At 43.6% G+C, this 24,023-nt stretch overlaps 1 protein-coding gene across 2 annotated transcripts; it reads left to right on the top strand.

The window, feature by feature from the left end:
- Positions 1-1,442: 1,442 nt before the first annotated feature.
- Positions 1,443-22,849, top strand: SEPHS1 (selenophosphate synthetase 1). Of its 2 annotated transcripts, XM_008944639.1 has the most exons (8): positions 1,443-1,649; positions 4,724-4,827; positions 8,983-9,090; positions 10,002-10,156; positions 10,957-11,047; positions 14,400-14,499; positions 15,812-16,024; positions 21,866-22,849. In XM_008944639.1, the coding sequence occupies exons 1-8, from the start codon at positions 1,457-1,459 to the stop codon at positions 22,078-22,080; spliced, it is 1,179 nt and encodes a 392-aa protein (XP_008942887.1). In that variant the 5' UTR covers positions 1,443-1,456; the 3' UTR covers positions 22,081-22,849. The 2 variants fall into 2 exon arrangements, with proteins under 2 accessions (XP_008942887.1, XP_008942894.1); XM_008944646.1 differs by lacking the exon at positions 15,812-16,024.
- The last annotated feature ends 1,174 nt before the right edge of the window (positions 22,850-24,023 follow it).

Here is a 24,023-nt window from a genome sequence, read left to right on the forward strand (position 1 = left end):
CTTGTAACTAGAGTTTGGATTACTGCCCGAGCCTGGGCTTTGGAAGATTTGTTTTAAATAAGTGCCACGCCTCCCAGAGAAGGAGGGAAAGTGCTGGGAAGGGGAGCTGGGCTCCACATCAGAACTTCTCAGGGAGCTTAAAACTTCAATTCCTACAAAATACACACAATAAATTAGTAGATGTAAAAGTTTATGGAGTGGACATACTTATTAAGTGCTGTATAGGGGAAATTGGTTGTGCAGTCTGAAGATTTACTTCTCTTTTACCTTTTGTGCTGTCAAACTTAGCAAATACCAGACGCTTGCCTTCATATTATTGCTTTGCAGCTTAACCTGGTAACAGCGTGACCATCAGTAGCAGGTTTTGTCATCATCCCTGCTGCACTCAGTTCTTCTCGTTCTTCAGCAGTCTTTGCTTTCTAAGGAACTACCACAGACAGGTCGTTTTTAGTAATTCCTGAAAACTTGTGCGAGAAAGATGAATTGCATTTTATCACAGCCGTCCCCGTTTAGGAGTCAGTGTCTCAGTTAGGCCTCTTATTAGTTTTGGAGCGTGGTGTGTGTGTGAGTCAGAATGGAAAAACGTTCTAAAATTAGACGTGCATTGTTAAGAATTTTATTAAATGAGTTGCATCAGTGTCTTTTTACGTTACCATTTTAATGGACAATTCTCTCTGTTCTCAGTATTGTTCGTTGACTAAAAAAGGGCTCGAGAGGCAAGAAACTTTTCAACGTTTTTATGTCTGCGACCTTACTAAAAGGTGAACTGGCATGTTTGTGGGCAAACCAGCTTGCTTAAATACAGGCTCTTTGTTCTTCTGTTACCTGTACTAACAGAGCAGGGGATTGCCTTTCCCCCCAAGGAGAACAGGTGTATTACAGCGCTTCAGCTTCTTACATCAGAACTGAAGCAGAGCCATTATTTGAAAAACATCTTATTTTTGAGAATGTGTTAATGGCTTCAATTATAACCCTGCACTGAGCAGAGTACCAACAGACATCTCCACTGAGCAAGTTGCAGGGTCGGGGCCCAGGTTACCTTTTGGAAATCAGTCCCCTCCATCCTCTGGCAATTCTTTCTTTCATTGCCCCTGTGTTAAATGAGGTTGGTACGTTTGTTAGGGTCTTCTTTTTTTTAATGAAAAAAGTTTTTTGCAGCATACCTGAAAAAGAAATTAACTCTCTGATTTGCCTGGTATAATTCTAGTTTTACACGTTGGAAGGGGGGGTCATTCCTTTGTATTCTCAGAGCAATCACTTCTGTGTGAGATGTGCCACCAGCTTAACAAGCAAAGGACGGCTTCCAGTGCTTCCTCTTTTTAACTTGCTGCCTGTGGAAAACCTGTTGTCTCGCAGGTCCCAGGAATTGCTAAGGTTCCAAAGTTTTAATCTATTTTTTTTGTTTTGAACCAGCCTGATCAGCAGAGGAGCTGAGGGCGTTGCTGTGGGGAGCACCATGTCTGTGCGGGAGTCCTTCAACCCCGAGAGCTTCGAACTGGACAAGAGCTTCCGCCTGACCCGGTTCACGGAACTGAAAGGCACGGGCTGCAAAGTGCCTCAGGATGTCCTACAGAAGCTGCTTGAATCTCTGCAAGAAAACCATTTTCAGGAAGATGAACAGTTCCTGGGTGCAGTCATGCCCAGGTTGGGTAAGTAGTGGCTCCTCTATGTACCCGTGGTCCTTCTCTTTGGTCTCCTTAGTGACGTGATCTCATTTGTGGTTGGTTTAATCGCTCTGAAAATTGTGCATTGTATAATGTGCGCACAGCATCCAGAAATCTGAAGGACGAATCTCGCTTTGTCATTTTTTTGGCACCTGGGATGTAAGAATATTATTTTAATTATTTAGCATCCTGCAGTGTGCTCAACTGCAAAGGAGCAAACAGTCAGGATTGGCCACTGTGATGGGCACGGGCTCAGGCATTGGGCTCCTCCTCCCTCTCCCCAGTAGATGCTTTGCAAACTGAAGTCATCTCAATTAACTTCTGGACTTTGCTTAAATTGCCAAAGGCAATGCATTAATAGAAATGAATGCAAGGAGTTTTGTGCAATTAGATGACTCAGGTGCAGTTCCCCTCTCCTTTTCCTCTCCTCTGTTCCTGGGTCAGAGAACAAGAGCAAGAGAGAACTTGCTCACTTAGCTGAGGCTGGGAGTGGGTTGGTTCACAGCTGTCATTTTTCCTTTCGGTCCTTTCCTTGTTCCCCACTGTAACTTTTTTGCTCGCCTGGGGAAGCTGCCTGGGAAAGGCTGTCTTTCCAAGACCTCTGTGTTCTTGCCAGCTTCACTTTCTTTGATATTTGCACAATGATGCAAGCAATAAGGGAAAACAACCTGCACGAGCCACCTACATGGGGAACAGGGCAAATGTAGGTATTTTGATACCAGCTACTGTACCTAATATTGACATAGATAAATCAATGTAGATAATGTGTTTAATTACACTTTTAATTCTCTTTGTTTACTCAGCCCTGTGTATCCAATCTCTGCTTTGCAGTGCAGAATGAATTTTTTTCCTCAATTTAGGATTATCAATGCAGCATTTATTCTGAAATTATTTAATTATCAATTTAGCGTACAATAACCTTATTTAAAATTACTTTAATATTGCTAATTGTCTATTAACAGGCTAACGGGTTGCAACCCATTATTCTGGTAGAAATTGAATTTAGTGACAGATTAGTAAGGAGCCCCTGTTCTTGCTTAAACAATGGTGATCTTTGTATGAAATATCTAAGCAGCAATTGTGTGTGGAGCTGGGGTGGCACTATAATTTAATACTCCCTAATGAAGGACACTTCCAGCTTCTTTTATCCCCAAATTGCTATTTATATGTTGTTTTTTTTTCTAAATTACAGAAGTTGTTCACAACATCATTTTGATTTAGCGAATCTCTAAAATCAATAATAGTTTGGTTTAGATTTAAGTACCTGTCTGTTGAGCTGGTTTTTTTCCCCCTCTTATAAACTTGCAGACTCTAAACAGTAATGGGACTGCTAATAGATTTTTCTTCTCCAACTATATGAAAAGGTGACAAAGTAGACTAATGCCACCAATATGTCAGTGTGATATTATGTTAACAGCAAATCTGTTAGTCATAGGAAGTGGAGTGTTCAGGTCTATTAAAAATATGCTTTTCTGGTGAGCATCCCTTTAACAAATGTGTCTTTGGATGAGTTTGGTGTAACTTGAGTCTGATGCCTTGTGTTTAAAATGTATAGACAGGCAGGTAACTTTACAGCCTGTGCCTATGCACCGTGCTTTTGAGATGCAGTCAACAGGGCAATTGCCTAAAGCAGAGCCAAGCTCACTCCTTTTAATTCTGGAAGTGGTGTTACCCAGAGCAGTCTGAAATATGGCTGTAAGTATATCAGTGAGCAAGAAACTGCAAGTGTGATGTTAATTCTCAGAGCTTTTATGGACTAGAAATCCCTGTTATCAGTATCCTCCCTGAACAGATTCACTTATTTTGGCCTTTTTTGGTGAGACAGAAATGTAGCCTCAGAGGGACCATCACAGCCCCTTGGCCTGTCTGTCAAGCAGCACTTCTGCTGAAATTGGGGGAAGCCACACAAGTGAAAGAGCCTGGCAGTGTTATGGGCCAAGTAGGTGAACCGAGGGCAAAACAGCTCCTATACATAAGCCTCTCCTCTGTAACTGCTTATGCGTGCTTCCCTGCAGACACTGACCCTCGTGTAGTGGCTGGGTAGCTTCTGCAGAGGATGAGCAACGTCTGTACCTGCTGCCTGCCAGACCTCCTGCTGTGTCCTCAGTAGGACCTCAGATGACAGCAGCTCGCCCCAGCCCTGTACAGGGCACTGCCCAATAGTGGATTGTAGCTCTTGCCAGGTAGCACGTTTCATCAGTACATGGGGAAAAGTGACCGTGTGGCATCTGCTCCCTGAAAATGCCTGTTTGAAGACTTTCCCTGCGGGGTGTGCAGAGTGGTTCAGCCCAGGAAGGCGGTGAGCTGCCTGCCACAGCCACAAGGCTCAGGGCTGTGGAGGGGGAGCATGGCTCAGCTGGCCAGGTGGGATCTGTCCCCACTGCTCCTCTGTGGGCTCTTGGGTGGCGGCAGGCGCCGGGGGTTTCAGTGTCACTCGTTCTGTTTGAAGTAGCCACCCTGAGGGAAGAGGCTGCGTGTGAGCGGGTGGTTTTCTCAGAGGAGTTTCCCTGCCTGGCAGGTCCTCTTGCTGCCTTTAGCGAGGTTAATGCAGCTGCAGAACTCCAGTTGAGTGAAGCATCTTTCACCACGGGCGGAGGCTGTAACTTGTGGTGTTCTTTGTGTTCCTCCTGCAGTGAGGAAATGGCTTTTGTGAGAGGCTGTGTCCTTTGGAAACTGTCACTATTGACTATCAATTTACATAGTTCCTCTTAACTTGAAATGTACACATCTACAGACCAAGCACAGGTGTTCATTAAGAACATGTATAATAACAGTAAAGTGCTATTATTATGTTAAAAAAAAAAAAAAATTAAGCATATTTTAGTTCTTGCTTTCAGCCATTTACACTTCTGCCCCAGTCAGGAGTTTTCATTCTTTGCTCAGTTTTCCTCTTACTTTTGCCATGTGTTTTCTCTACGGGAGGAATTTGCACTGTCTGTTCAGGGAGGATTGTGAGTTGTATTTCACAGCCATGGATTTTTATAAGTCCTTTGCTAAGAGCAACAGATAATTAAGGGCAAAGTTATTCATTCACCTAATTGGGGGATTTGTCTTTGCAGGAATTGGGATGGACACTTGTGTTATTCCATTAAGACATGGAGGTTTGTCGTTGGTCCAGACGACGGATTATATTTATCCTATTGTGGATGACCCTTACATGATGGTAAGTCAGCTGAACTTCCATGCTAGCTGTGCTGCTGTTCTGATTCGTGCTTCTCGCTTACCAGTCGCTTGGTGTTCCGAGGTGTGCAGTGCTGATGGAATGCAGGGAATCAAACAGTCCTTCCTACATACCTGTGAAGAGGAAAAGGCATTGGTTTATCCTGTAGTCTTCTCCTTGGTGGCCAAGAAGGCTACAAGTGCTGGTTTCTGTATGGGACAGTTGGGAGAACTGCCACGTATAATTCAGATGTCCCTCTATCTGTGAGACGTGTCCTGAAAAGCCCAAAATGGGGGTGGGGAAGAGATGTCTGTGAAGAAGCAGACAATAAGCTCTGCTTAGGAGCAGAACCACATTGTAACTGGCTTTTGTTGAGATTCTGAAACAACCAGGTAACATGTTAGAACTGGAAATGCCAAACTGACAGTACTTGGCAGTAGCACCTGGCAGCTTCAGAGTGCTTTGTGAATGCCACTTTTCCTGTCGTGCTACCTCTGCTTGCAGATAGAGAAGTTGAGATGATTTGTTGGAAGCTGCGTGCACGTTGTCCCTTCTGTGTCACTATTTCAGTTAGTCTGTTTCAGTAGAGAGTCCTCTGAGGTGTTACGTGTGGCAGTGATCAGTATCGACCTGATCGTGGGGAAACAAATGTACTTTAAAAAAGGATTTAATAAAGCTGTAAGGAATTCTACAGGAGGTGTTCATTAAATGAAAGTTAAGAAAGTTATGAAATGCTAGAATTCATGTTTCCTGTGATTTGAAGGTTAGTCCTTTCCTTTAAGGCATGTTTTTGCTGCTGTTGATGTGATTGCGTGCTTTATTTGCTGTTGTTGGCTCGGTGTTTGTTCTGTGAGACCTGTTGGGTAGGTTTTGGACAGACAGTTTGAGATTGGGACTGACCCAATATGTTTTTTTAGTGTGCTCGACCAGGTCTTGTGCACATATGCAAACCTAGCTCCTTTGATTTCTGTTCCAGAAGAGCTCTCTTTCTGCAGACTGAGCAGCCAAGATCTCAGGCTGGCCTCTAGAGTACAGACTTGTTGAGCTCTCCTGAGAAACTTGACTCAAGTGCCTTTCTTTAATATCATGTGGGAACTCATCAGGGACCAGAGGAGGAAAAAGAAAAAACATGTTGCTGGTGAGCTGTGTTCAACTTCATCAGCTGAGAAACTCTCCTCTCTCACCTTGTAACAAAACCTGTGAGGGGCAGTGTGAGCAGGCTGTGCTGAAGGGGGACAGTTGGTTTGTTTGGAGGTACAAAGGCTGTGGGATGCCACAGAAGTAGGTAGATGAGCCTGTGCCCAGATGAAGTTTAAGCCAGTGTGGTAGGAGTGGAATGTAGATTTGGCCTTAGTCCAACTTTAGCGGTTGCATTGTAGTTACAGTCTGCACTGTGCTCCACGTTCACCCCAAGCTCTAACTTTGGTGTTTCCTAACTCAAGTCCTTCACTTTTCATCCTTGCCCACACTCATTTTATTGTGGTGGCTTGCCACTTCCTAAGTGATTAAGAGATGTGTATTTCTCCTTAAAACCTGAGAACAGGGAATCTGTCACAGGCCTCCTTGGATCCCTATAGTGGTGGTCCAGCAGGGCTGGAGCTGTTGGATCCTCTACTTGACCCTTTCTCTTTTGGGGACTAGTGTATGTGGAGGCAGCATAGTCTGCCATTTTCTTGTGTGGACCCACATCAGGTGGAGGACAGTCCAATAGCATTTACCACAGGGTTTATGGACAGTTGTTAAGAGCAAAGGAATGGCAAGACTCAGGAATTTGGAGTTTGTGTCCAGGCTGTATAAAGGAGTGTGCTCTGGACTCCTCCGTTCAAGAGAGACTGCTGCAGCCTCACTTCTCCAACTACTTCTGTCCATGGCTTTAGTCCAGGTGTCCCCAGACCCATGCCTGTTGGTGCCACTCTGTTCTGGTTATCACTCACATGCAGTCCATGCTCTGCTTCTTGCTCTCCTGCTCTGTCTCCTCACCTAGTCAATCCTAGGTTGTTCCCTGTTCTAGAGCCTCTCCCTGTCTCTGTGTGTAGTGTCTGCCTGCAGCTCCTGACCTGATCTCTCTTCCTAGCTGCGGGGAGGGGACGCAGGGAGGGAAAGCCAAAAGTGCAAAAGGACTCCAGTGTGGGTGCTGTGACAGAAGGGATTAGAAAATGGCTGAGGAAGGCAAAACTGTATGTGGCCTCAGCTGGACTTCAGAATTCTGCTTCAGAAGACAGCTTTCTCTCTGTCACTGACTGTTTTAAAACAAAGTTTTGCATTTATGTGCAATAAACCTCTTCCTTCTTTTCCCTTTTCCCCTTCTCTTTGGCTTTATTCTTGAAAACAATCCATGTACATTCTTGGGAGACTTCACACAAAGTCTGTAAAATCTGTATGCAGCATAGAACTTCCAGCTTAAATGGTTTGATACTGGGAAAGTTACAGGCAATTGAAAGTAGGTTTCCTGGTAAGTACCATGCCACTGGTACTGGCCTATGTCATGTCACTTTGGAGATGTCCTTTTGAGTACAAGAGCAGGAAACAGGCTGGTTTGAGAGTGGAATTCTTTCCTCCTTTTGGTGCTCTTTTAGAAAGAACCGTCACTCAAGACTGGGGATGGGTGTCTGATACTCCATCCTTTGCCCTTATAAATAGTTATTAGTGTTGCACGTGGCTACTTGTGTTCATGAGGACTAAGCAAGTGTTCAGGTAGCATGCAGGACCCAGCCTGGCTGACCTCTGTGAATCTTGTTGTGTTTGGTGGTGTTTGTGAACCATGACTGTTCCCTCTGCTACTTCAGACTTGAGATGTACACTCCTTGAGTTTGTTTCCGTGGTGGTTTTGCCAGTTTGCAGAAGTGGTGTTACACTGGCCTCTTGACTGCCAGAACAGAGAGCTCTTGTCCATGTGGTTTTAAAAACTTACCTGTCATTCCTAAGAGGGCGTAAACCAACAGTTTGCTTGGTAAATACTGAAGATAGTGGAGAATGGCTTTGTAGTCCCCTTCCAGAAAAAGAAAACGCCAGGCTTTAGTATTCTTAAACACCTAGAAGCTTAACTGCCAACATCCATCAAACCATGCAGCACGCAACTCACTCTTCTTTTAACAGTTAAAGATTGAAATTATTAAAATGTATTCCAGTTCCAAATCTAAGGGATTCCCCTGATGTAACTGGAAGTTCTTGAATTTATGAAAAAATGGATTATATTTAATTATGATTCGGAGGTGTTATTTCATGTCATCAACAAGTGAGGTAACTGTCTGAAAATGGTTATGTGATTAGACTATAAGGTTTTAGAGATAGTGGAAGTGTTTAGATTCCTTCTTTTTTAATCAAAATTTGTCTTCCAGCTGAAGGATCTTTCTGTAGCCTGAGTTGTATCAAATAAGCATGTCGTTGTTTTTGTTGTGGTGGCGTTCCCTTTGAACTTTATGAAAAGCACAGAGATGAAGTCATAAAATCAGGTGCTAGTTACTGGTCTGCCTCTGTAAACTTAAAACAATTTTAATAAGATGTGTAGAGTCTTCCAGAGTAACACACCAGAATTTGTCCTGTATTTTAAACTTATATTGCAATCCATTAGAGCACATCCTCTGTCAGAATTCCGCATCATCATCAGGAAACTCAATGTCTCATCTCTGCTGGATCCAAATCCCAACAAAACCTCACTTGGGTCTGTTAATGTAGCAAAAGTAGAACAGCTAAGCTCCCATGACCCCAGTGGGCAAATTTTTGTTAGTGGAGATGTTCACACATACAAAAGTCAATTAAAAGGTAGGCACTGTCACAAAATTCAGCCTTATCTTGTCATCTGAACAAGTGACAGAGCGGGCACAACTCTCCCAGATAGAAGTGTTGGGGGACGGACACCTCTTCCCAGGAGCTCTGTGTGCTCCTACCTGGTGACCAGCCCAGCTTCTGGGAACCCTGAGCTCCTGGGGCCCTGGCATACACCGTGCCCTGCAGGCACCACCTGACTGACGTCGGGCAGATGAAGCTGCTTCACTGCACAGGGTGGGTCCTACCGCAGCTTTGGCTGGGCTCCTTAAGGCCCTGGAATAAGCTGTCTCAGAATGCACACTTGGCATTAAAGTTTTGTTCAAGGCAGGTGTTTGAATGTTCCCAAACAGCCCTGCAGATTTTTTTTCCTTTCCTTTCTTTCTCTTTCAGGGACGGATAGCATGTGCCAATGTCCTAAGTGACCTTTATGCCATGGGGGTCACAGAGTGCGACAACATGTTGATGCTCCTTGGAATCAGCAATAAAATGACAGATAGGGTAAGATTGTTGGTACTTGCTTTTGAAGGAAGACCCAACCAGCTAAGCATGCTTAGAATGTATTTAAAGTTAGTGTATTTAAAGTTTCAAGCTTTTTAAAGATGTAGTTTCATTTCCACAGTCTTAAGTTCATAGTATGGGTCTTGCCTGATAAATGTTCTGAGGTCACCTGCTAAAGGTTCAGGTTTCTGTGGCATTGTGATCACCTGCTGCTGATACCTTCACCTCCACCAAAATGGTGCCTCTGGTTCTGTCCATTTGGGTCAACATTGCTCCAGGGCAGCATTTGATTTCCAGTTCCCTTGTCAGTCTGGATGGATACTTTGGTTTGCTGTGCCAGCTTTGCAAGAGCTCCGTGAAGTGGAAGAAACTGAAATGGATTGCTTTGCTGCTTTTTTTGCTTGGTTGGATTTGTGTTGCTTTTTTTTATAGGTTTGGGTTTTTGGGTTTTTTTTTTTTTTTTTTTGGTGGAAGTGACCAGCATGTATGTATGTTTGGTTTGCTCTGCCATAAAAGGGATGTTTATTCTTAGAAGGAAGTAAGTTGAAACTTTGCCCGTTAGCAGATGCCAGATGTAGCTTGATTTGACTGCCTTATTGCATGCACTGCTGTGGCTGTACCTGCTGACCATAGCAGGGGAGTTGTTATGAGTGTCCAGAACTTGTGACTTTTTGAAGAATGTGTTTCTTAATAAGAATTGTCTCTTCACCTCTTTTACAAAGAGCTGTGAAAGGATAGCTCAGTGGGAACACATGCCATTTCCAGGAGGCTGACCTCTTCCTAAGGCTGGCTTTCTGTCATGAACTATTTGCCATGAGGGCATTTGGTGTGAGTGAATAAAAGCCCTGGACTGGTCTGGAAATGACTAGCACTGCTGTGTATGGAACTCTGACTTCTGTTTTGATCTCTAGGAAAGAGACAAAGTGATGCCTCTAATTATCCAGGGTTTCAAAGATGCAGCAGAAGAGGCAGGAACATCTGTTACTGGTGGCCAAACAGTGTTAAATCCCTGGATTGTTTTAGGAGGAGTGGCCACGACAGTCTGTCAGCCTAATGAATTTATAATGTAAGTTAAATCGTTAAACAATCAAAGGCACTGGTCTAAAGGGATACAGTAAAAATCCCTTAAATAGCATGTTGTGATCTGTCTCCTGGTGAATAAAGCAGTAGCTTCTGCTTGCATTGGTCCTTAGTCCTCAACAGATGCCACATCTCTTTTGTACATATTTGCTTTTCTAAACAGGATGTCCTTTTACTTCTCCCCACACCCCAGTATCTTTTGATCCTGCTCTCCTTTTGACAGGAGAGCAAAGCTTCTGAGTTTTAAAGGTATTGAAGACTGTTTTGGGATGTAAATTTCTTTCATATTTATACATACATTTTTAAACCATCTCCCATTTATCTTATTCATGGCTGTAGAGAACAACAGAATTGCTGTCTTTCTGGCATTCTGTCCAGTTAACAGTAGCTGATTTTGAATGTCCTAATGGGGTATGTTGCACTGTAGAAATAAATTTGTTTGTGATCCTAGTGATGGTTATCTTATGCCCTGAAGTGACAGAGGTCAGCTTTTTTCCCTGTCCCATCTTACGTCTCCATTAAATTTAAAGAAAATATGTAATGTTGTGTGTCTGACTGCAAACATTGTTCTAAGAAAGAAGGATTAGCACGTTTGACTAAGTTTGCAGCATTTTGCTCAATAATATCCCATGACAATGAATCCCAAAGGGTAATTCTGCAATTACTCATTTTTTTTAACTGTGCAACAAGATACATGGGTCTGTGAAAATGTAATTATCAGCACTTATTCCTAATAATGTGTGTGAATCTCACTATGTAATTAATATATGAATTCTTTGTTTCCAGGCCAGACAATGCAGTACCAGGAGATGTGCTTGTATTAACTAAACCCTTGGGAACACAAGTGGCTGTAGCTGTCCACCAGTGGCTAGATATTGTAAGTATACTGCAAAAAAAAGAAATGGGGAAGAGGCATGTGAGGTAAAGGTGACCCCTCCTCATTCCCTCAAAATCACAGAATCATAGAATCCTCTAGGTTGGAAGAGACCTTTAAGATCATCAGGTTCAGGGTGTAATATGTACACCAAAGGCTCAGCTGGGAATGACCTGGCACCTCTCTCCTCCTTCCTCCTTGGTGTGTCAGCCTTACCTGCTAACGTGCAGCACTTGGAATTGAGACAATTTGCTATCTTGAGCTTAGTGAGCCCGTCTTAATTGCATCTATTTCTTAGATAGTTCTCAGGCATTGCTGTAATAAACAAAATTGTTTGCTAACAGAACAACAGATTGAGCACCCTGAGTAAAATTATGCCCTACTCCACCTGCTAAAGTTATTGGCAAAAGCTTGTTGATGGCAATTAGGCCAAGATTGCTGCCTGTGTTCATGGGCTTTCTGCTTGTGTACATGGAAATACATCTACAATTCACATGTATCGCCCCGTGCATTCAATAAGAGTATTTCTAGCAGCACTATGTATGTAGACATACTTCCATCTGTTACTTCAGGCAAAAATGTAACTACTGAACTGAAAAGTGACTGCAAAATTGGCATCTGGTTATGTTGTCTGGCTCCCAGTACGTGTCTTCAGAATTATAACTGCTCAGTTCACACTTTAAAAAGATGCATCTTTTCTACTTTTGGGACTACTGAGCCAATAGACTGGCAGAGGAGTGAGCTAGAATCTACTTTGTCATGGCTGTTGGCCACTACATTGTCAGATGAATCCCAATTACAAAGACTGTGTTTGCAAAAGTGGGAGAGAACCAGCATAAACCTTCGTTGGAGTCTGAAGTGTGAGCAACAAGAAAAAATATTTTTTTCTCCTTCTTCATAGGGTCTGGCCTAGCAATTTTGACCTCTGCAGAACCCTGCGTTTTCCAATCAGAAATCAGGATCAGGGCCTCAGATAATCTTGATATGAAAATGAAGTGAAAGAACAAGACACCAATTTTATAGTATGTTTTCTGGCCATAATCTTACTTCTTAACATATCTATTACTGTACTGACAAACAGACTTGCAAATTAAGGATCTTCTGAATTTCCACATATTTCAAGTACTTCTAATTTCCTTGACTGTCAACCAGGAGCACTTTCTGGTCTGAAAAATGAGGACAGCAAGGAAATCAATCCTCCTTTTACATGTAAACAGCATATATCTTTGTGGTAGGAAAATTTCCGAGTAGCTGTGCTGCCTTTTCTTCAGCTTTGTGTTTGTGAAAGAGTATGGAAAGTGAAACTAGAATTACCCGTCACAAATCCACCCATAAATCAAATTTCTGTAGGAAATTTGACTTTGTATTGAAAAAGCATGTGGGAGAAGGTACATAGTACAGCAAATTTATGCATAGGCAAGAAGGGGGAACTGGAGTGTGGAGATATGTAGCTGCAAAACAAATTTAAAAAAAAAAATTAAAACCAAAACACCCAGCCTAAAAGCTGAGGTATCCAAACACAGCAGTAGTGAACGATTTCCTGGTGACAAGTGAAAGGAAGATCCAAATGGAGGCAGAATTTGTGCCCTCCTTGCTTGGTTGCTGCCAGTGCTGTTGCAGCCGAGCCCCAGCTGTGTTGCTGGCAGCAGCTGCCGCAGGGTGCACAGGAAGAGCCTGAAAGAGTCCCCAGGGTCCAGGCTGTGGACCTTTGGCTGTGGCTGCCAGGCTGATGACGTGGGCAGATAGGCTGGTCCACACCTGGGACAGACATCCCTTTGCCTTCTCTTTTGGCTGAAAGGCCTCAGAGGGGTTGCTGTGATGTGCCCCTTCAGAAGGGGTTTTCTAGCCCTTGTTGTTGTCTACAGACCCTTCCTGTTTAGAAATCTAAGGTTGCTTATAAAAGTTGTTTGGGTTTTTTTGTGAGCTTTTCTGTCTGTTTTTTTTTCCCCTGTCTACTAGCCCTAGTATCAGATTGCTACACCAGAGAGGAATTTACATGTAATTTGTGTCCTACCTGTGTTTGTGGCTCTCCTACCCTCTGCCTCGAGTTCCGCTTCCACTTCATTTGTGATTTCCGTTCCCATCATCTGACTGATTTCCATCACATGATCAGCCCCAGAGCAGTGGTTTTGATAACCAAGGCAGGATGTCTGCTCAGGGCTTTCAGTCATGCACACAGTAAGATTAATCACTATTCTGTCCCCTCTCTAATAGCCTCATTTATATTTTTTACTTGCGCTCTCTCTTACTTAATTGATCAGACCCAGTTTAACCTAATTTCAGAAGCTCTGACCGCACTGCTATGTTTTCTTGCTCTTTAACAAATGGTTGTTTTGGCTGACCAGTCTTTCTCCCTCCTGCCATTTTTGGTTTCTCTCTTACACCCCTTGAAGTCAGCACGCACTTGTTAAGGGTAAGAGCCTCTTTGACAAGACCCTTCCCCAGCACAGCATCATACACCAATTCTTAGGTGTTGCACCTTTGGTTTAGTAAGAAGCTTGTTCCATGTGTTTATTCAGTGCAGTGGCAGTGTAGGCATTGTGGCTTCAAAAATCCTGTTTGTGTTTACTCTCAGTTCTCTGTAATTTATTTCCATTGGGGGGAAAAAAAAAAATTGAACTAGTTTGTAGTGTTGCTTTTAAAAGCTACAAAAGTTGCTTTGTTTCATTCTGGATCTGGAATTACTTCAGCTTTGAATGAAACAATTGCCCTTTATAAAGGTACTATTTCCAAAATTGCTGGGAGCCCCTCTGGGGATGAAAAGCATGGCTTAGCATGCAATGGAGGTGGGAGTCCAGACACTGGAGGATGGGTGAAAGGAGATGCTGGTATTAAACTACAAAGGAAGCTTATGAAATTTTCTTAGTTCTGACTCACTAGAGTGATGACATCCTGCCTTAGCATACATCCCTCAGACCTGGACTTGTGGATATCAGTGGTCTTTCTTGATCAGTGTCCAGTATGAAATCAAGAATTTTCTCTTAAAAAAACCCAAGAAGCCAGAGATTACAAATAACAGCACCCAGCAACAAAGTTCTTTTTCGTATGGCTTCAGAGTTCAAGCCAGAGAGTTGACTTGAAGGAGTTCTTTGCCCTAGGGTAGGTTTTTCCTCTCTACTCTGCTCCTGAAAGTAAGGTTTGAGGAGCTTAGTGTCCAGTAGATCTTTAAAAGACCTTCAGTGGGGTGCAGCAGAGTCAGGCACACACCTCTGACAGTTCAATCTTTTGCTCCTCTAACTGAGTTTAAAAAAAAAAAAAGTATCTTTTGGGTGAAGGATTTTTGTAAAGTGGTGAGGGTGTACTTGAAAATATACAGGTGAAAATCTAAAAGAATCATCTTTATTTCATCCATTAGCCAGAAAAGTGGAATAAAATCAAACTAGTGGTAACACAAGAAGATGTAGAGCTAGCATACCAGGAAGCAATGATGAATATGGCACGACTGAACAGAACAGGTAAGCAGACGTGTATGTTGGGGAGGTTTGGGGGTTTTCCATTTTCATGCTTAATTTCTTTTCACTGCCATGGTGAAATGTGACACAACTGCTTTATCCCTTCCTTCTACCCTGTCTTCATGCTGTTTGTGAAGCAAGCAAATTAAAATCTAATGCCTTCTTTTAATTATGAAGCAAAAATACAGATGCTGCTGGAGACAATTATGACTCAGTTTAAATTTTTGGGTTTTAATTTTGTCATGTGCTTCCTAAAGTGCAGAATATGTAGCACATTTTATTTTCTGTGGGTTTTTTTTGTTTGTTTGGGGTTTTTTTTTTTTTTTTCCCTGTTATTTGTGGGAGGGAAGTTTTTGGTTTTACCCTAGAAGTTTTAATTCAGGATTTCCTTTTTTTTGTCCAAAGTATCTTTGGAAGAGCAGAGAATTGAATTAAGTGTTTTCTTATTTCTCATTTGAAGGAACAGGGTTAGCTTAAATATCTCTTCTCCCATTTATTCTGCTTTCATTTGGTATTTGTTATGCCATCCTACTGGATTTTCATGCTTTCACAAAGTCTTCCAGAAAAAATAAATGACCAGGATGGTCTTACGGAAAACAGTTCAGTCCTACTCATGTATTGGGAAGCACCAAAGAAAGGCAAAGCTTTCTTGGTTTTGTTTTATTCCACTCACTCTTCTCAGACACCTTTAACAACAACACTTAAATATTTTTAACTGGAGCTATTGTCCTGCATGCAGAGGTGCCCTCCTCCAACCCCGGGCTCTGTAGTTGCAAATACCCAAGAATTTCATGAATGTAGGTGGGGGTCTGTGGCCCTTCCCCCACAACCTGCAGGCTTTGTTCTTAAGCTCTTAAGTTCTGCTGCTATCCTTTTAGGAAGTGTCAGGGGAAGGGATGTGAGAACTGACCCGGGATGAGCCTGGTCCTTGCCATTAATGAAGCAAGGCTGAGATCAGAAGCTCTCTGACCATCAACTTTGGGAAGTTTGAATCTGGAGCAAACCTACGTTTCTTAGACTGCTAATATAAATCAGTAGCACATGTCTAATAGAGCACGTTCACAGATACAACTTTGGTGCTGGATTTTCAGCATGATTTAATAGTTTAAATACAAGTTGAATTTTCTAGGGGTTACATGCACTATTGGTGAATTCCAGTTCCCTTCAAGCATTATTTTTTTATTTATTATTTTTTTTAAGTAAACTGGAACCCAGCCTGACTCACATTAAGGGTTTGTAGCATCATTCAGACTGTGCACAATATTGTTGAAGCATTGTTTTTCCTGATAATTTTTTTCCCCTCCCTCTCTTGTAGCTGCTGGACTCATGCACACTTTCAATGCACACGCAGCTACAGACATCACGGGGTTTGGAATCCTGGGGCATGCACAAAACCTTGCCAAGCAGCAGCGAAATGAGGTGTCCTTTGTAATTCACAACCTCCCTGTTCTTGCTAAGATGGCAGCTGTCAGTAAGGCTTGTGGCAATATGTTTGGCCTCATGCACGGGACTTGTCCGGAGACTTCAGGTAGGTGACAGTTGTGCCACCTTCTTCCTTCCCTGACCTTCCTCATCAGAATTCAATAACGTTTCAAATGCCCAAATCATGTGCTTTGCGTTCAGAATCACATTTGGTTTGGCATGTAGCCACAGTAGTGAGTGTTAGCTACACAACCGTTCACCATTAACTTCTTCAGCCTAGCTTCCAAACCCCCATCCTGTTCTGAATGCCTTCTACTTCTTGTGAAACCCTTGCTGTATCTAGAACGTTTTGCAGTCAGAAGTTAGTGATGATTCTGAATTATTTTGAAACCCATTTTACTCTTAGGTATGAGTATTGCGAATGCCAGCACAGTTGACAGTTTTCTGACAGGTAGAGCCACTTGCAGTAGGTTTGCAAGTCAAGTGAGTGGTGTCCTGTTTCTCATTATGAATATGTGTGAAGTTGAGTACTGAATGGGCTCAGTGACTGAGACTGTCCACAGCATACAGACATCCAGGAATACAGACATCCTCCCTTACATATCTGAAATCTGAATTAAGGGACTGTGACTAGCAGGGGAAAAAAAAATCCTTTAGTCTCTGTCCAGCTCATTACTTGAGTTCTCTTTAATAAAGCTACCACTTGAAGCAACAATGAATACAACAGTTGTGTCCTGAGAATCAGGCTGTGGACACCCAGCTCATTTCAGATAAGCATTTAAACAGTCAAGTGATAAGAACTTCTGATGTTTGAAAGTTGTCCTATTACTAAGCATAGGCTGTTCCACAGAGCAGCATGATCACCACCTTCTGCTGGAAGTCTCTATACTTCATTTTCCTCTTGAATCTTCTGTCCTGTTCCATGTTGTTATTCTTCTTGAATCCAGCTTTCCTCTGGGAAATGGAGATGATGCAGCAACAAATCTTTTTTTTAATCTCATTTCTCTACCCTCTTCCTGCTCTCCAAAAGTATTATCCAAGTCCTCTGCAGTTCACAACAGTGGGGGCCCCTTGAAGCAAAACAGTTGTAAGATCTGGAAAGAAGCATCACAGTAAGAGCCATAAACTTTCCCCCTGGTGAATACACAACTTACCATGATCTGCTGGATTGTTCCTTAGCCACCTGTGTTTAAACAGCCCCTTCTGTCCTACAGCAACTGCGTGGCTCAGCTGGTGTAATAGGATATGGGCCGTGAACCCTTTCAGGAGTTCAAATCCAGCCTCAGTCAGCAGAGACCAGCAATATCTGGTGGCAGTTTGGCAAGCTGTGTCAGTAGGGTTGGTGGCACCAGACAGGTTCTTACTCTCCAGGATTTCACATAACCAGAGTGTTAGTAGTGTTTGTTATCAGTTGAAAAGAGTCCGAAAAATAGTGTGGAACTGGAAGAAGCTCTTCCAGCAGTTGGGATGGGGATGGTTGAGCTGCCCCTCCTGCACCCTGGGGATCTCCAGCTCCATCCCCCCACTGCAGAGTGTAAAGCGGTGGGGCTGTACAGTGTGAGAGTGCTTGGAAGTGGAGAAAAGTCAACTTCAGAGTCTCTTTTGGGACTGAGAGCAAGAGGTGTGTTTGAAACACTGAATGGTTTGCGTCTCACCATCGACAGAAGATGATGGGCAAACCAGCAAGACTGTTGTGGTTGTCTGTGAACTCTGGGTGCCTCCAGACGTGCCTGTTTGACGTCACCCCAGCGTTGTGTTCCACGCGTTAGAGGCAGCTGTAGGGGTTTGTTACAGGGCAGCACCTGCCTTGTAGGAGGGAAGTCTGTAGGCTCAGCCTTGTGGACACAGCAGCTCTGGTCTGAAGGCTCCGTGCCTGCAGTCCCACCAGCTTCAGGCCTGACACCACAGCCTTCAGCCCCAGGCTGTTGGCACAGCTCATATCCCGGGGTCGGTTGGTGTGAAGGCAAATGTCTGCCTTGCTGTGCTTGTGTACCCACTTCAGAGGGGTCCTTGGGGGCTGCTCAGGGCATACTGTAACACAGCAACACTCTTCCTCTGTCTTAAACTTCCAGAAATGCCCCATCTGTAGCTTCTTTATTTGTGAGCAGATATTGCTCAGCAGAATGAGCAGGCAATCAGAAATTTACTGGAAAACGATTTGAATGGATTTTAAGACTTGTTTTTTTCCCAGTGTGCGTTTGCTGGGCACCTGTTGACAAAATCAGTGTTGGAAAGATGTATTATGTCATCTGTTCCATCCTCCAGGCACTTTGCTTATGGCGTGTTTTCTTAAAATTGCAGGTTTACATGATTTTGCACTCTTTTAGGTAACTCTCTGGTGAGGTTAAAGTTGCAATTAGGCAGTTAGGTTCAAAAAACTTAATTGTGTTTATTAGGCTGGCTGGCTGCAGAAATAATTCACCAAGTTACTCTACATGGGGTATCTGTACATGCGTGTATTTTTGCCAGTCATCTTCTAATAAACTGTTGACTGCTGTTGGCCAACTTTATCAATGTGGTAGAGATATCTCAACAACACGGTGTTTGTGCAGACTGTGGAAATAGGCAGATGGGTAGAAAAGAAGGGTTATGTTAGTGCCTAATGATCTCATCCCTTTGTTAGTCATTGTGGGAGAAAGCCATTAGCAGGAGCCAGGATGCTCAATTTCCATTGGTGAGCTGTTTGTATCCCTGCTCTTAATTGCAAAGCTTTGTCTAGTCTGAATTTCAAGTTTTCTGTCCAGTTCCTTGCTTGCACTAGAAAACTTAAAACCAATGTTCAAAACCTCCTATCAAAAAAAAAAAAACCCTTAGATTTTTAGAAAGATAAACCAGGACAGACAGCAAGTATCTGTGACCTTTCAGAGGCCCAGAGAAGCGTTCATTCTGTCTGCACCCCATTTGCTTTGTCTTCAGCAGTGGCTGACAGAGCTCAAAAACATGTTACACCATGAAATGCTGCTTGCTTCAGGGCAGAGTGGCACTGCTGCTTCAGTTTCCACAGGCATGTTAACTTAAACTCCTGGTAACTGTGACCTTGCACAGGTGAAGGCTTCTTATAGTTGTCCATAGGACAAAAACCAGAGCAGCTGGGAAGGCCAGCAACATAAAATGGAAGAGAATATAATGGAAAACGTAATGGACTTATCCAAAGGAGTACAGAAACTGGTCAATCTACCAGAGGAACAATTACAATCCCTGCAGAGTAGCCTATAGCCTTGATTAAAGGTTATTGATAAACTGTGGGTTGCAGACAACAGGCAGGAAGTATTTTTTTATTTGTATTGGAAACTGGGATTTTTTAGACTTTTCTGATCTTGCCAACAAATGTTGACAGGTTATGCATATAAGTGATACAAAATCAGCAGGAGAGTGTGTGGGGGGAAGGTAACTGAGTAGAGATTATTCCTGTGCTCCTGCTTACTTCCTTTTTCACTGTAATTCCCCTCCTCCCTTTTGGCTAGCTGGCTTGTTCTATGCACTGCCACTTCTAAACCTTGTCCCTGACTCACTTGCACCATGATGGATGTTTCTCTTCAGTTTGAACTGCTGGAGTAGTTAAGCCCTGTCTTTCAAGCTTCCAGGGATTTATTTCTCATGGCAGTACCTGGATGTTATGTTCTGGTCTGTGTGAGAGGTAGGCGTTTTCCTGGATGGCACACTCATTTGCTTCATGTAGAACCTAAAAAATAACTTTCACGCCTCCATGTATCCTTATAAATAATTCCTCATCTGCAGTAGCTGCTTCTTTCTCACAGCCTTGAATTAAAAGTGTCTTTAGACACCACCGAGAGGACTGTTTGCTTGGGAAAGCCAACATAAAAGGTGCCCAAGGTGCTAAGAAGCTGGCCCAGGGCAGCAGAAGAGGAGGTGGCACTGAGCCCAGGGCAGCCAGCTCCTTAGCTGGCCCTTTGCCCTCAGGGTTGGCTCAGAGCTGGTGGCAGGACTTGGGCTGATGGCTGGTGCCCTTTGTCCAGACTAGAAGACTTTGGTTCAAATAACTCTCAAATAGTAAGCAGGCCTCAGCATGTGCCCAGACTCCTGTTTGTGTGAACATGCTCTCTTGCCTGTGTGCTCCAGACATTTTCCAGTGGGAGATGATGTGCTGACACCAGCAGAGTGTACAGGGTGAGCTGCCCCAGCCGCACGTGGCGTGCAGAGATGGGAGGTTTCATGAAACACCTGCAGGTGACCTGCCTGCTCTGTGTTGCTCTGCTTCACACATTTGCCACGAGGTGTAAATGTGAAAAAGAGGAGGGATGTAGAAAAGCTGACTGGTAATGAAGGGTAGCACCCAAACATGCAGTGATTTGGTCAGAGCCTCCTGGAAACCTGCGCCAGAGCTGACAGTGAGACTCGTGCTAGTAATTCACCTGCCAAGCCACCTCTTTCAGTGCTTTGGGATTCTTTGAGTGGAAGTGTTCTTACCTGGACTTCAGCAAGGCTTGTGACCCTGTCTCCCATAACGTCCTCACAGGTAGGCTCAGGAAGTGTGGGTTAGATGAGTGGACAGTGAAGTGGATTGAGAACTTGGCTGAATGGCAGAGCTCAGAAGGCTGAGATTGGTGGCACAGAGTCTAGATGGAGGCCTCTAACTCATGGAGTTCCCCAGGGGTCAGGACTAGGTCCAGTCTTGATCAATATACTTGTCAGTGACCTGGATGAAGGGACAGAGTGGACCCTCAGCACATTTGCTGATGATACCAAACTGGGAGGAGTGGCTGACTCACTGAAGGCTGTGCCACCACGCTGCAAGACCTGGGGAGGCTGGATGGTTAAGTGGAGGAGAACCTCATAAAGTTCAACCAGGGCAAGTGCAGAGTCCTGCACCTGGGAAGGAATGACCCCATGCACCAGTACAGGTTAGGGGTTGACCTGCTGGAAAGCAGCTCCACGGAGAAGGACCTGGGAGTCCTGGTGAGCAAGTTAACCATGAGGCAGCTATGTGACCTTGTAGCCAAGAAGCCAAATGGTCTCCTGGAGTGCATTAAGAATAGTGTGACTAGCAGGTCAAAGGAGGTTCTCCTCCTCCTCTACTCTGCCCTGGTGAAGCCATATCTGAAGTATTGGGTCCAGTTCTGGGCTCCTCAGTTCTAGAGAGACGGAACTACTGGAGAGTGTCCAGTGGAGGCTATGAAGATGATGAGGGGACTGGAGCATCTGTCTGACAAGGAAAGGCTGAGAAGAGGAGACTGAGAGGGGATCTTCTCGATGCTTATTGAGATCTAAAGGGCAGGTGTCACTAGGATGGGACCAGACTCCTTTCAGTGGTGCCCAGTGACAAGACAAGGGGCAGAGGGCACAAACTGGAGCACAGGAAGTTCTGTGGGTGACAGGGTCCTGGAACAGGCTGCCCAGAGAGGTTGTGGAGTCTTCTCTGGAAACATTTTTACAGGAACTCTTACAGGAAAGGCTAAAAAAAGGTCAGAAAATTCTCAAAGGGGCCGAGAGGACTGTCCCAGTGAGCACTGGATCAAGCCTATGGTCAGTTTTCTGCCTCTTGCACTCCCTGGTAATAGTCTCTACTTTGACTTCATGGCAGGCAACAGGGCTACTTGGAGAACCAGCTGCTACCAATATGTGGTTATAGGTGTCTGAATATGACCTTTATCCAAAACATTTCCGTGTAGAGGCACTTTGCAGTCCTCTGCTGGAAGTCTACAATGCTGCTGTTGTTTCACTATGTCATTTGTTGGCGTCCCTGTGATGCCCTTCTGCCAACATCTTTTGTGCGTGTTTGGCTTCGTTTACATACCCACTGAACACTGAACGTGGGCACAAACCTCTTCCTGTGAAGCCAGAGCTCAGCCCTGCGCCGTGTCTCCCTCCGAGCCCGACAGAAGCCCCTGAAGCCGCCGAGCGCTCGTCTGAGTAGGGATTTGGCAGCCGAAGGCTGAAATGCTTTTGCCATCAGAGGTTTTCACGCCCTGCTTTTCCTTCCTTGCAGGAGGCCTCCTCATCTGCTTACCACGGGAGCAGGCAGCGCGTTTCTGTGCCGAGATCAAGTCTCCAAAGTACGGGGAGGGTCACCAAGCGTGGATCATCGGCATCGTAGAGAAGGGCAACCGCACGGCCAGGATTATAGACAAGCCGCGGATCATTGAGGTCGCACCACAGGTGGCCACCCAGAACGTGAACCCCACGCCCGGGGCCACCTCTTAATGTAGAGAAATAGCCCTTTGTTTTTAAATAGATCTATTCCTTTATCATCCTACGATTTAAAGAACTGTAAAAAGAAAAGAAAACTTGTTGTGTCTGCACATCTGGTGGCCTTAGGTCAGTTTATGAGTGGATACAATTAATGAAATAAAATCCATTGCCTTTTTTTCCTGTTACATTAACTGAAGATGCACCTAATCTTGAGGCAGCTTCTGAGTTGAGAATTATATTGTTATCCAATACTGTTGATTCATTTTGAATCTTTAGACACTTATCTCTTGCCGCATAGGCTCTTTTTAAAGGTGCTTTCACGTAGCACAGACATTACCAGTAGTAGTGTCAAATAGCAGTTTGTGTCCTTTCATTATATGTATATTTATCATATCTAATTTTGATGCCTTGAGTGATATTCCAGAAAGGCAATAAATTGATAAGCAACACCATGGGTATACCCAGTAGTACAATGGTTGCATGATTATGTTCAATCTTTGATTTTTGGGGGTTTTTCCTTTTTTTTTTTTTTTTTTTTTTTTTTTCCCTATTAAGGTTTAGTCTTATCAAGAGCATCTACGACCCTGGACATGGCTTGCTAGTGCACTCTGTTTAAACTGAGCAAGTGCAGACTTTGCATGGAAAGCGCTTCAGAGTCGAAGGAGTCATTTTTAATTTCATTATTGTAGACCTGACAATATTTACTGTATTATCAATGATTGTTTTCTTTATTGATAGGAAAAATAATTCTTTTTTTGCAATGTGATCGGATGTGCTATAGTGCAACGAAGGTTTGGCAGACCAAAAGGAGGTTACTGTATAATATTCATTTACAATTCACTATATAAATAACTACACAAATAATTTTTAAATATAATCAAACTAAAATAAACCTCTGTTCTGTGGATGGTAGTGTTTAATACATTTTATATTTTGTATAGTGATTACAGGCCTTTTTTTGTTTCTTTAAAATCAGCAGCTGTTTAGTATAATTCTTAGTATTATTTTGTTCTTTGCTCAAATACATTTTTCTGCACGCTTTGTGATCTGTGTTAAAAATCTACATTGCCAACATTGCAGCTTGAACTTAAGCTTGTTATTCAAAATAAATATTTAATTTTTTTTATTGCTCTTGTATAAGTGCATGAACTTTTTTGATTCCTAGCTGAATTACAAACCAGAAAGAGGAGAAATCCTTGGTGTTTTTTTTTTTTTTATTTTATTTTATTGCAAGTGTAATTATGTTGATAGTTGTTACTCCTTTGATAAATTCTGCAAGCTGTGATGTCTAGTGGTAACCTAGAATATCTCTGCCTGCATGTGGAAATGGGGGACAAGTTGTTTATCTCCAAGTATCATCCATTTAATTTTGTTTATCTTGCTAATCAGCACCAAGCATGCAAGGGTTCTGGGTTGTTTCCTCTGCCAGCTCTCCCGGCTGCCCCGCAGCAGCAGGCTCCCTGCGGCGGCTTCTGCGGAGCGGGACTCTGGTGGCACGGCTCCTCTGCTGGAATTCCCTCCTCCCTACTCGGCCCAGGAAGAGGAGAGTCGTGGAGAATCGTTACTGCCACCAGCACAAGCTACAAGGGCTTCTGTTTGTGAGAAACGAGGCACTAGCAATGAACCGGCCTTGTGCGTCGTGCCAGGTTAAACTTACAGCCTTGCTTCTAGCGACGGTTCTGGCAAAACTTGGCTCATCTTCTTACCACTCAGTAATGTTCTCAAGAGACACCTTTTGTGAAGCTAGAATTTTTTCTTGTCCCCCACCCCTTGTGAGCAGCCTAAACCACGCAGAACCTCACGCTCCTTTTCCTGGGGAAGAAGTCTGTGAGTTGTATGTTGGCCACAAAACCTCAGAGCAGTAACTGAGATTTGTGACTTCACTTTGGGGGGGAAAAAAAAAAAAAGAAAAATGGGTAGGTTTTTTCACAGCAGTTCTGAAAATAAAGCATCAA

This window comes from Merops nubicus, unplaced genomic scaffold (assembly GCF_000691845.1).
Source record: "Merops nubicus isolate BGI_N331 unplaced genomic scaffold, ASM69184v1 scaffold1400, whole genome shotgun sequence".
NCBI classification, from domain to species: Eukaryota; Metazoa; Chordata; class Aves; order Coraciiformes; family Meropidae; genus Merops; species Merops nubicus.

Bases quoted from the DNA above. Each gene is read 5' to 3' on its own strand.
- SEPHS1 (XM_008944639.1), top strand. From the start codon at position 1,457: ATGTCTGTGCGGGAGTCCTTCAACCCCGAGAGCTTCGAACTGGACAAG. The intron at 1,650-4,723 runs GTAAGTAGTGGC...TTGTCTTTGCAG, and splicing joins TGCAGTCATGCCCAGGTTGG to GAATTGGGATGGACACTTGT. The intron at 10,157-10,956 runs GTAAGTTAAATC...CTTTGTTTCCAG, and splicing joins CAGCCTAATGAATTTATAAT to GCCAGACAATGCAGTACCAG.